Below are 15,651 nucleotides of genomic sequence, written 5' to 3'. Positions count from 1 at the left end.
TGGAGCGGAGAGTGCAAGCTGGGACTTTACATTGTATGAGATTGGTCAGATAGATAAATAGTGTATAAGATGTTAATTGTATCCATGTGATTTATATCAATTAGTGTTAATGGTATTCAGGTGGTGGGCATCAATTGGGGTCTCTCTTGTATCCATTTATAGGAGGGAGCTTATGTAGGGGGTGCTGGGTGTGTAATGAGGATCTGAGAATAAAGGCTTGGAAGCAACTGAAGACTAGGCTCCAGTATTCTATCCTTCACCACCTGGTTATACAATTTATTACATACACAAAAAGCATACCAAAAATAGTGAGGAACCAGGGGCAAATGAGAGTGAGGAACTTAAAACAATTAATATCAGTAGAGAAAAAGTACTAGATAAACTAATGGGACTAAAAGCCGACAAATCCCGTGGACCTGATGGCCTACATCCTAGGATTCTAAAAGAGGTGGCTGCAGAGATAGTGGATGCATTGTTTATGATCTTCCAAAATCCCCTAGATTCTAGAACGGTCCCAGCGGATTGGAAGGTAGCAAAGGTAACACCGCTATTCAAGAAAGTTTGGAGAGAGAAATCAGGGAACTACAGGCCAGTTAGCCAGACATCAGTTGCCGGGAAAATGCTGGAATCCATTTTTATGGAAGTTGTAACAGGGCACTTAGAAAATCATAATATGATTAGGCAGAGTCAACATGGTTCTATGAACGGGAAATCGTGTTTAACAAATTTATTAGAGTTCTTTGAGGATGTAACTAGCAGGGTAGATAAAGGGGAACCAGTGGATGTAGTTTATTTGGATTTCCAAAAGGCATTCGATAAGGTGCCACATCAAAGGTTGCTGCGCAAAATAAGGGCTCATGGTGTTGTGGGTAATATATTAACATGGATAGAGGATTGGTTAACGGACAGAAAACAGAGAGTAGGGATAAACGGGTCATTTTCAGGTTGGCATGCTGTAACTAGTGGAGTGCGGCAAGGATCAGTGCTGGGGCCTCAGTTATTTACAATCTATATTAATGACTTAGATGAAGGGACAGAGTGTAATGTATCCAAGTTTGCTGACGACACAAAGCTAGGTGGGAATGTAAGCTGTGAGGAGAACACAAAGAGTCTGCAAAGGGATATAGACAGGTTAAGTGAGTGGGCAAGAAGGTGGCAGATGGAGTATGATGTGAGGAAATGTGAGGTTATTCACTTTAGTAGGATGCATAGAAAAGCAGAATATTTTTTAAATGGTGAGAAACTATTAAATGTTGGGTGTTCAGAGGGATCTGGATGTCCTCGTACAAGAAACACAGAAAGTTAGCATGCAGGTACAGCAAGCAATTAGGAAGGCAAATTGTTCAGGGCTTTGGTGAGACCACACCTGGAGTACTGCGTACAGTTTTGGTCTCCTTACCTAAAGAAGGATATACTTGCCTGAGAGGCGGTGCAGCGAAGGTTCACTAGATTGATTCCTGGGATGACAGGGTTGTCCTATGAGGAGAAATTAAGTAGAATCGGCCTATACTGTCTGGAGTTTAGAAGAATGAGAGATGATCTCATTGAAACATATAAGCTTCTGAGGGGGCTTGACAAGGTAGATACTGAGAGGTTGTTTCCTCTGGCTGGCGAGTCGAGAACTAGGGGGCAGACTCAGGATAAGGGGTCGGCCATTTAAGACTGAGACGAGGAGGAATTTCTTCACGCAGAGAGTTGTGAATGTTTGGAATTCTCTACCCCAGAGGGCTGTGGATGCTGAGTCATAGAATATGTTCAAGACTGAGATATAGATTTTTGGACTCAAGGGGATTCAAGGGATATGGGGATCAGGTGGGAAAGTGGAGTTGAGGCCAAAGATCAGACATGATCTTATTGAATGGCAGAGCAGGCTCGAGGGGCCATATGGCCTACTTCTGCTTCTATTTCTTATGTTCTTATGAGATGATAAAACGCTTAAATTTACTACTGTGCTTATTCCACTCCCCCTTCTCTACAACAGCTACTGCCCTCACCTGATGAGATCCTGTATCCTGCTGTTGTAGAGTTCACTCTGTGAAAGGTTATTTTTGGTTTCTTGCCCTGATGTCTTCAGTGTGCCCGCCTGGCTGTTGGCCGTGGGGAGATTGCTGGCTAAGCACCCAAGCACAGTGGCGCAGGTCTGCAGGAGTCCTGTGGTCAGCCCTTCGAACACCTGTTTGTTCACACTTTTTCCAAAGATGGCTTCGTCTTCAGCAGGTACGAAAAGCTACAAAATAAAAAAAAAGTTAGAAAAGAAAGACTTGCATTTATATAGTGCCTTTCACAATCTCAGGACATTCCAAAGTGCTTTACAGACAATGAAGTACTTTTGAAGCGTAGTCACTGTTGTGATGTAGGAAATGCGGCAGCCAATTTATGCACAGCAAGTTCCCACAAATAGCAATGTGATAATGATCAGATAATCTGTTTTAGTGATGTTGGTTCAGGGATAAATATTGGGCAAGACACCCACTCTTGTTCGAAAAACAGCGCTGTGGGATCTTTTACATTCACCTGAGAGGGTAGAAGGGGCTTCAGTTTAACATCTCATCCGAAAGCCAGCACCTCTGACAGTGCAGCACTCCTTCAGTACTGCACTGGAGTATCAACCTGGATTATGGAACGATTTGCTCCAAACCCAACAAGAGCTGCCAGCCGTCAAGCCGCCTTGAAATTTTTTAAAATGTAAAAGCACTTTTACACTTTATTGGAGTTTTGACCCTGATTTGACAGCGTGAACTTGTCTGCCTCTCGCCCTCTCTGACACTTGGGAGCAGTGCTCTGTAGCGCCGCTGGGCTCTGCTGTACAATACAGACGTCCAAAGTGCAAATGCGTGGGACCAGCCCGTGTTTACTGGCCTTTCTGTGTTTCTGTGATTCCTTTACACTGTGGAGTACAGCAGATGGAGAGAGAACTGCTTGTTTGCTGTTGATTCCACCCCTCTAATATAAAAACACTTCAAATCTAATACCAAAAAATCTAAAAGTTTTTAAAAACAGAATTTTATTTTCCTCTTACTTCTGTGTCTTGCAATATGAAGGCACTGAATATCTAGGTTTTCAATGCATTGTCAGAACCAGCAAAGCCAATATTAGAACTGGAACAATAATCCATCCCTACCCTCACCCTCCTTCTGGTTTTGGAGCTGGTAAAAGATGGCAAGACTAAACTCAAAAGTTCCTAGCTTACCAGTCCAATGAAAGCACATCACATTGTGTCAGCTTGGCTCTGTGATAGCACTCTCGCCTGAATCAGTAGGTCGCAGGTTCAAAGCTCCACTCCAGAGATTTGAGTGCATAATCTAGCCTGACTAGGACATGTTGCATTGTCAGAAGTGTTATCTTTTAGATGAGTCATTGTGGATGTACAAGATCTCTGAGCACCATTTGGAGAGGAACAGGGAGTTCTCCCAGTGTCTTGGGCGACATTCATCACTTAGCTAACGCCCAAAATCAGATTCATTGGTCATTTAGCTCATTTGTTGTTTGTAGGACCTTGCTGCGCACAAACTGTTTGCCTATATTAACAAATAATTTATAAAAAATAATTGTTTGTGAAGCACTTTGGGATGCCTTGAGAATGTGAAAGGCTCTCTCTATATGCAAGCTCTTACCTTCTAGTGTGACAAATTTAACAGGAGCATTTACACTGTATTTGCCGTGTAGTGCTGCTGCCAGTGTACACACAGTTTATCTTGCTGCAAGTGCTCAGGAATCTGCTCCACAACATAAATGGGGCAGAATCTAGAACCAGCAGCCAAGAAAAAACAGAACCATCTTTATTTAAAGTAGTTCTGTATATTCTAAAGATGTGGGTGTAAGCATTTACCGCTGAAGGGGCTTTTATATAGCTATGGTGGGACTGTGCCGTCTAGCACATTCGACAGCCCTTCCACAATCTAAACTGCCTGACCTACCCTGTCGTGGATCCCTCTGCCGACACCTTTCCCTGGGCCCCTGGAACCACTGTCGGAACTGCCTGCTCCATAGATCCAACCAACCTGCAGATGAATGGGGGCAGATTTCAAACTTAAAAATGGGAGGGCAATACATGGAAGTCCTTCCAGTGTTACCCCATCCCAGGAGCGAGCCATAATGCAAAAAGGGCCTCTGACCTACCTCTTAACATCAGGCTTTCAAAATCTGATAGTTTAATGGATGAACCTCTGCTGAATAGCAGAGCCAGCCGTAAGATTTTGCAGGGCCTCCTGCAAAGCTGTTTATGGATTCCTCCTTCTAGCCTACCCCTTTACACTCTGCCAAACATATAATTTTTACACGCTGTGTCCTTTATGTTTAAAGCATGTTATTTTTGAGCTTGATTAGTTATTCAGAGGCATCTGTGATTTTTTGCTTACATGTCTTAAATACTGCCTCACTAGAAATGTATGATAATGGGTATTAATATCAAAACCCTCCAAAGTACTTGCCCATAATAAAACTGTGATGAAAATGGCACCAAGTTCTTCCCCTTTCCCTAAACAACCTTCCATGGGGACAGTGCTTCTTCATGCTTTCCTTCAATGTTTCCATTTTGTTGATATGTACTTTAGTTCCATCCCATGACAGCTGCTTTGACATAATGTCCCTTTATTTCTTCTGCAGCTTTTCTGTTTGTCTTCACTAACTATATCATCTTAAAACTTTTTTTCCTCCTTTAACAGCTTCTCTTATTTCTCTTTCAAACATGGAACCTTTTTTGTGTGCTTCTTTTCCCCTGGTATCAATAAAGGCCATCTTGACTTTCCTTAATCTCAGTTAATCTTTATTCAGTCTTGTTTTGATCTTTCTTGATTTCCCTTGCAGTTTTACTACTCTCATTTGCAAGTTCACTTGGCTCTTCTCTAAATGAGCTGCTCTGCCAACATCCTCTGGACAGGGATAGAACTATTAAATCTAATAAAGTGCAGCACAAACAACAGAAAACTATATTGTGCAAGTACCTTGAATTGTAAATTGACACAGTATTGGCCATAGAATCATACAGCACAGAAGGAGGCCATTTGGCCCATCGTGCCTGTTCCGGCTCTTTGAAAGAGCTATCCAATTAGTCCCACTCCCCTGAAAATGTTACCGTTTCAAGTATATACCCAATTCCCTTCTGAAAGTTACTATTGAATCTACTTCCACCACCCTTTCAGACGGTGCATTCTAGATCATAACAACGCGCTGCGTAAAAAAAAATCTCCTCACCTTCCCTCGGGTTTTTTTTTCCAATTATCTAAAATCTGTGTCCTCTGGTTACTGACTCATCCTCCAGTGAAAACAGTTTCTCCCTATCTACTCTATCAAAATCCTTCATAATTTTGAGCACCTCTATTAAATCTCCCATTAACCTTCTTCGCTGTAAGGAGAATAATCCCATCCTTGCAGAAAGGCCACCACCATGAAGCTTAAGGGATCGAACCTATGGGTTCGGTTCATATTTTTTGACAAAACCCTAAAATGCCTATTTAGGCCTAAATTATGTAAAGCAGCTTCTTTAAGTTCATCTACTACTGCCTGAAGTTCATTTGGCATTTCTTTAAGTCTGTTTTTCCGTTCCTTGATTTTAATTAGCTGTCGGCTGCCTATTTCCAGTGCTCACATCTAAAGGTGTTTCTCTTTTCATCCTCCAATATTCTCTCCTCCTCTCCTGAAATCTCTGATCCTGACATGGTGTATTCCAATTCCTTGCCTAGAACAGATCTGTCCGCCATATTCAAAGAATAGTTTTACTTAAGGCCAGATTTCTTTGTTTCTTAGGCTATCATTTGTAATCAATTATCTACATGGCTGGTTGTCTGATTTTGTTAAATCTGAGCACCGATAGACTCGTTGGCCCTGGGGAGCGTCATATCGCAGTCCAATCCTGTCCTCACTAGACGTCCACAAGCACACTTTCCAGCAGCAGCCACTTCATAGTAATCGAGAGCAAGTATCTGAGCTGTGTTCTTTCTATCTCTAGTCCAGGATTATTGAGGCCAACTTTAGAAATATGTACTACTGCCCTGGTTAAGTTATGATGTGGAGATGCCGGTGATGGACTGGGGTGGACAAATGTAAGGAATCTTACAACACCAGGTTATAGTCCAACAAATTTATTTTAAAATCACAAGCTTTCGGAGATTATCTCCTTCGTCAGATGATTGAATGAAAAGGTTCTCAAATCGCATATCTTATACGATGTTGGGACAGCATCACACCAATCAAAAGGTGTCGTTGTTATTCAAACAGGCCAGTCACGGAGAACAGCACGTCCCAGTACACTCGATATACATTGTGTCTTTTACACAGGCAGGCAGAAAGAAACTTAAAATGGCAGAGAGAGAGAGAGAGAGAATTTTAAAAAACATATAAATTTTTTCCCCCTTTTTGCTGGTGGGGTTACGTGTAGCGTGACATGAACCCAAGATCCCGGTTGAGGCCGTCCTCATGGGTGCGGAACTTGGCTATCAACTTCTGCTCGACGATTTTGCGTTGTCGTGTGTCTCGAAGGCCGCCTTGGAGAACGCTTACCCGAAGATCGCAAGTTACCCAGTTTTCAGGAGAACAGCGTCCACGACACCACACAACCCTGCCACGGCAACCTCTGCAAGACATGCCAGATCATCGACACGGATACCACCATCACACGAGAGGACACCACCCACCAGGTACATGGTTCATACTCCTGTGACTCGGCCAACGTTGTTTACCTCATACGTTGCAGGAAAGGATGCCCCGGAGCATGGTACATTGGCGAGACCATGCAGACGCTGCGACAACGGATGAACGGACACCGCGCAACAATCGCCAAACAGGAGGGTTCCCTCCCAGTCGGGGAACACTTTAGCAGTCAAGGACATTCAGCCACCGATCTTCGGGTAAGCGTTCTCCAAGGCGGCCTTCGAGACACACGACAACGCAAAATCGTCGAGCAGAAGTTGATAGCCAAGTTCCGCACCCATGAGGACGGCCTCAACCGGGATCTTGGGTTCATGTCACGCTACACGTAACCCCACCAGCAAAAAGGGGGAAAAAATTTATATGTTTTTTAAAATTCTCTCTCTCTCTCTCTCTGCCATTTTAAGTTTCTTTCTGCCTGCCTGTGTAAAAGACACAATGTATATCGAGTGTACTGGGACGTGCTGTTCTCCGTGACTGGCCTGTTTGAATAACAACGACACCTTTTGATTGGTGTGATGCTGTCCCAACATCGTATAAGATATGCGATTTGAGAACCTTTTCATTCAATCATCTGACGAAGGAGATAATCTCCGAAAGCTTGTGATTTTAAAATAAATTTGTTGGACTATAACCTGGTGTTGTAAGATTCCTTACACTGGTTAAGTTCAGCTAACTTAGCACAGACCAAAGATGAAAGCTAGGACCTTCATCAGTACAGCGCAGCTTCACAATGAGAAGTCCATTTGCCAAATGAGCCATCAGAGGAATATCTGAAGCTGTTTAAAGTTGTTTCTCTGTCCCTATTAACATGTCCTTCTGAACACGGTTTAAGCCCTCCTACCATTAAGGCATTTCCAGTGGGTTCTCTCTAAGCCCCCCCTAATTGTGTGTTAAATATGCTGAAAAAGTTTCAATCCCATATTACTTGTCAGTTCATTTCGATTGAGCGTCTTTCAAATCAGTGGCTAGTTGGCTTTGCAATCGTCAATCATTGACCAAATTACAAATGTGAACCATTTAACAATCCGTTACCATGGCAATATAACCAACAGATAGTATAATGTACATCAAGATTGTCCAGCTGGTTTTCACTGTTCTTTAGACTGGCTCGCAAGACCTATCACTTAAGATGCCTGATTCTTTCTCTCAGACACCTTAACATAATTTCTCCCCATTCCTCTTTTATGACCTTAATAAGGTAGAGACTTGTCTCTTTCGTATACAATGAGAAGCATCTGTTCCAAAAACATGCAGATCCTTTATGTTTGGGATGATAATCCAGCTGCAAGCCCTCCTTTAACATTTTATGATCTGTGCTTCATCTTAATGGTTTCACTCTTTAGCTTAAAGGGGGTGGGGAATAAAAGGTATCTTAAAAAGGAGATGCTAGAATGTAGGGTGAAGTACTTGAATTGCCAAGTACTTATCCCTTATGTACTTGCTAGTAAGACTTGAAAGGAGAAATTTAAAAAAAATGTACAGACTCCAAACAATGCAGAACGCATCAGTTACTTGAGGATCCCACTGCATTAGTGAAACACATATTTGTGAAACACATGTATGTGCTTTAATGAAAGATTGATTTTCACAACTTTATGGGACAACTCAACTGCTGACTGCTTTTGTAAAGACATTAAGTAATGCTACAGGACACATTTGCCCTTAGTGATGCTCCTCTTCAAATATTGACAGAAGGATTACTTAAGAGTTCAATCCTTGCTATTAAATGGAAACAAAAACACAGTTTTCAACATGACTTTTGATGAGTAGAATGTTATTGTATTTTTTTTTACAAAGTACTCTCCAATTATCTATTTGAAAATATATAATTGTAAGATATATAAATAAATCTCTCAACTCTGGCCCTCTACCTTTCATGACACTTTTGTTGTGTGGGCCTACTTTACGGTTCTCCTCTGCCTTTAACGCCTTTGTTCTCACTAAATCTCTTGTCGTCTCCCAGCCCAGGCTATTCCCTCAGTGCAGTCCCCAATTTCGTTCCCTCAAATCAGAGGGCCACAAACCTGAGCACATATTTTAATGATTTGGACGTAAATGTAGGGGGCATGATTAAGGAGTTTGCAGATGACACAAAAATTGGCCGTGTGATTGATAGTGAGGAGGAAAGCTGTAGACCGCAGGAAAATATCAATGAACTGGTCAGATTGGCAGAAAAGAGGCAAATGGAATTCAATCCGGAGAAGTGTGAGGTAATGCATTTGGGGAGGGCAAACAAGGCAAGGGAGTACACAATAAATGGGAGGATACTGAAAAATGTAGAGGAAGTGAGGGACCTTGGATTGTCTGTCCACAGATCCCTTAAGGTAGCAGGACAGGTAGATAAGGTGGTTAAGAAGGCATATGGAATACTTTCCTTTATTAGCCGAGGCAAAGGATATAAGAGCAGGGAGGTTATGCGGGAACTGTATAAAACGCTGGTTAGGCCACAGCTTGAGTACTGTGTACAGTTCTGGTCACCACATTACAGGAACGATGTAATTGCACCAGGGAGGGTACAGAAGAGATTTACGAGGATGTTGCCAGGACTTCAGAATTTTAGCTATGAGGAAAGAGTGGATAGGCTAGGGTTATTCTCTTTGCAACAGAGGAGGCTGAGGGGTGATTTAATTGAGGTGTACAAAATTATGAGGGGCCTAGATAGAGTGGATAGGAAGGACCTATTTCCCTTAGCAGGGAGGTCAATAACCAGGGGACATAGATTTGAAGTAATTGGTAGAAGGATTCGAGGGGAGCTGAGGAAAAATGTTTTCACCCAGAGGGTGGTAGGGGTCTGGAAATCACTGCCTGAAAGGGTGGTAGAGCAGAAATCCCCAACTCATTTAAAAAGTACCTGGATGTGCACCTGAAGTGCCGTGACCTACAAGGCTACAGACCAAGTGCTGGAAAGTGGGATTAGGCCAGTGTGGACACAATGGGCTGAATGGCCTCCTTCTGTGCTGTAAATTTTCTATGATTCTATGATTCACATCTGGCATACACCTTGTCAAGCACATCAAGTTTTACCACGGCTTCGCTCTCATCATTCAAAACCTTGTACTACTCCAGGATCATCGTGGACTGCATCATTTCTCCATCTATTCTGCCATTGCCATTTTTCTTAAAACATAAACATTTTTTATGTCAATTAAGTCCTGTCATATTGTGCGTCCTTGCTGCTAGGTCAGTTCAGTGATATCACAGATCCACGCCCCATTGATTTCAATGGAAGTTGAGACTTTTGCTAGCTTGAGGGCAGACCTAGAGCCATTTCCTCCAGTTAAATACTGGGAAGACCGAAGGTATTATCTTAAACCCACACCTTCGCTATCGATTCCATCACTCTCCCCAGCCACTGTCTCAGTTTGAACCGGATTGTTTGCAACCTTGACATCCTATTCGACCCCACATCTTCTCCAACACACATACTGCCTACTTTCACCTCTGTAACACTGCCCGCCTCCACCCTACCTCAGCCCTTCTGCTGCGGAAACACTCATCCAAACCTCTGTCACCTCGAGACTCAACTGTTCCAATGCTCTCCGGGACAGCCTTTCATCCTCCACATTCTTTAAACTTCAGCTCATCCAGAACTCTGTGCCTGTATTATATCCCACAGCAAATCCTGCTCATTCATCACTGCTGTCCTCGCTGACGTACATTGGCTCTCGGTCTCCCAATACCACCAATTTAAAATTCTCATCATCGTGTTTAAAGCCTTCATGACCTTGCCCTTCCCTATCTCTGTTACCTCCTCCAGCCATGCAATCACCACCAGAACTCTCCATCCCTGGCCTCATGTGATTCCCTGCCTCCCTTTGCTCCACCATTGGCCGAGCCTTTAGTTGTCTAGGCCCTGTGCTCTCTCCCTAAAAGAGAGCATTGCAGCAACTCGCCAAGGCTTCTTCGACAGCACCTCCCAAACCTGCGACCTCTACCACCTAGAAGGACAAGGGCAGCAGGCAAATGGGAACAACACCACCTGCACGTTCCCCTCCAAGTCACACACCATCCCTTCTTGGAAACATATCGCCGTTCCTTCATCGTCACTGGGTCAAAATCCTGGAACTCCCTACCTAACAGCACTGTGGGAGAACCTTCACCACACGGACTGCAGCGGTTCAAGAAGGCGGCTTACCACCACCTTCTCAAGGGCAATTAGGGATGGGCAATAAATGTTGGCCTTGCCAGAGATGCCCACATCCCATGAACGAATTTTTTAAAAAATCCATCTTTCCACATCGCTCTCCTCTTTTAACACCCTCTGTAAAAACCATCTCTTTGACCAAGCTTATGAAGACCCCTCTGAATATCTTCTTTTTTGGCTCAGCATTCATTTTTGTCTGATTACGCCTCTATGAACACCTTGGGATATATTTCTATGTTATAAGGTGTTGTATAAATGAAAGTTGTTGCGTCTGACCACCTGTTGGGCTGGGGAATGCAGTGGGCCTCTGCTGAGGTTAAAAAAGACATATTCCCATAATAAATCTATATTTTGAATATTTCCTTAGACTTTCCTTCCCTTTTAAGTACATTATTACACACTTCTTTGGTTAGGGCCGGACAGCTGTATATTTGGCAGGCAGCCAACTGCCTGAGTTTAAAGGATAGTTTTATTTAAGGCCAGATTTCATTGTCCCTTAGTCTATCATTTGTAACCAGTTAGCCACAATGTTAGTTGGCAAATTTCTTTTAAAGGAAGAATTAAAAAAAGTAAAACAAGAAATTAATTAAATATATGTGGGGAGAAGAAGCTGAGCGCACTCTATTTCTTGGACAGGTGTCAGCATTAATAACAGCTGTAGAATTCCAATGATATTGCTGCTTTCAGAACTAATAGTACTGCAGGTTAGCTGGAGGGAGCTGGGGTCCAAATATCTCCCACCCTTAGGTAACAGCGAAATTGAAGGCTATTAAAAGATGTAGAAAAGCTGTAATTAAAATTAATATAGCCATTCCACAGAATAAAAAGGAATTCATGTTGCTCTAAACATATGATACTATAATAATTAGTATATGAAGAGTCATGAGTTCATCATGACTCAGTCTAAATGTGTCCATCATGCCTTTCTTACTGGTCCCTGAAAAATCTGAGCCAAATCAAAGAAAACATTTTACCACTATCCACTAACTTTACTTGTCTCTCACAAACTTCTTCCGACTCACCATATGCTGCATGCATCAAGGCAGAGCCACTAACATGACACAATATATTACATTTGTCTATGTAACAGTCACTACACTTCAAAGTAGCCCATCGCACTGCTGATACTCAGTGTAAACGCCAGATGAGGAAGTCTCGCTTGATAAATCAAAATTCCTAATCTGGTGTATCTGGGATCCACTGTTCAATCTGCAGACGCTCATTCAGGGAAAAAAAGGTCTCGTCAGTCATCAAAGAAACTCACTGCAAAAAATGAGATGATATTCTGGTTGCCTTCTTCGCTATTGAAGGACGAATGACTACGACACTTCAAAGTAATTAATTTTGAGACAGTTTTCACGATAAGGCGCTATATAAATGTACTGGTAGCAGCTTTCCAGCTTACATTTCCTAATAATGTAGAAGTAATAATGTACAGATGAAAACATTATCACCAACTGCAATTCAGTTTGGATCTTTCAACACAACTGATGTTTACTCTGCTCTTCTGATTTGTTGTTGCTTGTCATGCCTTGGGGAAAGATAGTTTCTTTAAAAATAACTCTAAAGAGACTTCATTTATTACTGCACATTGAAGGTTGTGTACAACATCTACCCAACAATGCTTTAAACACCCTTGATTAGATCTGTCAGGCTTACAAATATCAGTGGAATCCGCCAACACTTGAAAGCAGAGAACATGAATCGAAATACATTATTCACAACCTGTGATCGTGTGTTGATGGGCAAAATTCACTGTGGCAAGCCCTTTTTCCTGTTGGACAGCCAATATTAAGTGAGAAAACTATTTCATTGACTTGTGATACATAAGATATGTTAACATTCCATTCAGACAGCATGTCTGGATACTTTGTTGGACCAATACAATACTTGATCCTAAAGACTATTACCCTCCTCTTAAAATTCACATCGTTAGTTCACAGGTCAGAGCAATACCAAAAATTTTGGGGAGTGAATTTCTGTAGGAGTCTCCTGGTCGTCCGCCGTAACTTTGGTGGAAGAGCTGTGGAAACCTCGGAAAAATGGTGCAAACAGAAATTTACCCCCAGTTGTCAGATGGCCATCCAGCTCAATGGCTTAGCCACCTGGCTATAAACTTTTAACGGACTCATAAATATTGCAATTACATTTGTGAATTGTTCAATTCACACTATCATCAACAAATTAAGGGATCTAATGATCACACACTTTGGCTATATAACTAAAATTTAATTCTAAGTACTGTTAAAGAGAGAGTCTCTATCACCCTACGACACCCTCCAAGGGAATTTGAGTTCTGAGGTCAAATTCGCACTGTCACGGATTTCTGCAATTGATGACTCACTAGCACATTGTTTTTGATACCATGTACTAATAAAGAAACATTTTCTGCAATAATAGCTGATGAAGATTGGCTACTAGATGGTAGGATATATCGGCGGACCCATATTCCAACACAAGTAATTGCTTTCAGGAGAGGAAGTGGCAAAATTGGAGAGGGTGGAAAATGAGGACAAAAATAGGAAAGTTTCATTCACGATAACTCTAAATATTCTCACTGCAACTTTTTAAACCTCAGAGCATGATGTGACTTCAAAGTAAACGGATAATATTGTGTGTGTTCTTTGATTAAGTTCATATGCACCAGCCAGCACCAATAATATTGTTGTCTGCAATCTTTAGTCCTCCGTCTCAGTTTCACCCAAATTGTTTCTTTTATAAAAGGACCAAGTCACAGTGTATTAAAACTGAACTAAAAAGATGCAGAAGAACAAGAATGTCTTCCACTTTTATAGTCCTATAAATAAATTCCTAAGATGCTTTACAAGGCAGTTAGGGGAAGAGAAAAAATCCTTTCATTTATGATTGTGTTTTTGGTGATATGTTGGCCAGGATATTGACATCAGAAAAGGCAAATGTGACTTCAGGTAATGTCACATTTAAAGGAAAGAACTTCCAGCATGTAGGACTGCTTTAGTACTGTACTGGATTGTCAGCCTGGAATACACACTCAAACTGTGGTGTAGGACTTGCATTTGCCGCCTTCTGACCCAGAGTTGAAGAGAGTTTCCAGATGAAACAAGCTGACTTTAATGTCACCTCTCTATTTACAGACCAGTTACAAGGAGATTCTTACGTGGATGGTGATCATTTATAAGCACTGCCTAATTCAACATGTAACTAGGTAAGATATACCAGTGATTGCCCATTTGCAATCCAGGCCCATTAATACATGGAGGCAAATAAGTCAAGAGTGGAATTCAAGGCTGTTTGCTGAGGACTCCAAAGGTTTGCTGAAGTGATTAACCATGGCGTCTGGGAACTGAAGGTATAAATAGCATCAACAAAATAAATTCACTAACTCTCAGAAAAAAGATCATTCCAACTACATTCAAAGAGGTGAATACAAATAAAGCAGGAGCAACTGGTTATATATTCTAGATAAACAAACAAAGAACATTTTTGTTTCTTTGCAATCATTAAACCTTTATATAATTTAAATAAATAATAACAACTTGCATTCATATAATGTAGTAAAACGTCCCAAGGCGCTTTACAGGAGCGTTATCAAATAAAACTTGACACTGAGCCACATAAGGAGATATTAGGACAGGTGACCGAAAGCTTGGTCAAAGAGGTAGGTTTCAAGGAGCACCTTAAAGGAGGAGAGAGGGGTAGAGAGGCGGAGAGATTTAGGGAGGGAATTCCAGAGCTTAGGACCTAGGCAGCTAAAGGCATGGCCGCTAATGGTGGAGCAATGAAAATCAGTGATGCGCAAGAGGCCAGAATTGGAGGAGTGCAGAGATCCTCCAATTGGAGTTGGAGGAGGTTAGAGATAGGGAGGTGCCAGGCCATGGAGGGATTTGAAAACAAGGATGAGAATTTTAAAATAAATTTGGTTGCAGAAGACTGATACAGCACTTCAGGACTCAACTTTCTCCTTAAAACAGCTAACCTGCAAAATGGTTGTCATAGCTGAAGTGTGACAGTCATCTTCAGGAAGAATTTTAATAAAATCTGTATTGTTTGGTGAGGCAAAATGCACTGATAAGTCACTATCAAACTCCTCCTATGGCAGAGTCTTTCAGAGATGCATGTGGGATGACACAGCCTTCTCCCTCATATATCCCAGGGAACCAGGGCCCATGGTTTCTTAAGTATCTCAAAAACAAACATTAAAAGTCTATCCTATCTGAGTTTATGGAATCAATTGTGTAGGACCTACAGACAGTCAGTGGGAAGTATTCAAAGAAGCATTTGGTATGATACAAAACCAGCACCTACCCCTAAAAGATAAATGCTCCACTTGAATAGTTAAGCAACTATGGTCAACAAAGGCGGTAAAAGACAGTATCAAGCTAAATGAAAAGGCTTACACATATGCAAGAAAAAGTGGAAATCCAGCGGATTGGGAGAGCTATAAAAAGCAACCAAGGGCTACAAAGAAAGTAATAAGAGGTGCACAAAGGGAATATGAAAAAAATTGCAAGGGATATCAAAGCTAACAGCAAACATTTTTATAAATATATTAAGAGATAGACAATGGTTAAGGGGAATGTGGGCCCATTAGAGACGGATGTAGGCGAGACAATAATGGATAATAAGAAAATGGCAGACTTGTTAAATGAATACTTTGCATCCGTTTTCACAGTGGAAGAAGAGGACAAAATACCAGTGGTACAAGGGAACCTAAAAATAAGTCACAGGAAGGAACTTAGTGGATTTAATATGAGTAAAAAAAAAATGGTAATGAAGAAAAAATATGGGACATAAGACAAAACTCCAGGACCTGATGGACCTCAGGGTACTAAAAGAAATGTGAGAAAATTGCAGATGCGTTAGTCATAATTTTCCAAAGC

At 41.7% G+C, this 15,651-nt stretch overlaps 1 protein-coding gene across 2 annotated transcripts in view; it reads right to left on the bottom strand.

Annotated features, from left to right (window-relative positions):
* The window catches only part of scaper (S-phase cyclin A-associated protein in the ER), a 330,941-nt gene that overhangs the window by 78,314 nt on the left and 236,976 nt on the right, over nt 1-15,651 (bottom strand). For both annotated transcript variants that reach the window (XM_067973526.1, XM_067973527.1), the window contains exon 25: nt 1,995-2,227. In XM_067973526.1, coding sequence (XP_067829627.1) covers nt 1,995-2,227 — 233 coding nt within the window. The remainder of the gene's footprint in view (nt 1-1,994; nt 2,228-15,651) is intronic.

This window comes from Heptranchias perlo, chromosome 38, assembly GCF_035084215.1.
Source record: "Heptranchias perlo isolate sHepPer1 chromosome 38, sHepPer1.hap1, whole genome shotgun sequence".
Taxonomy (NCBI): Eukaryota; Metazoa; Chordata; class Chondrichthyes; order Hexanchiformes; family Hexanchidae; genus Heptranchias; species Heptranchias perlo.
This window is presented reverse-complemented; position numbering and strand designations above follow the sequence as displayed.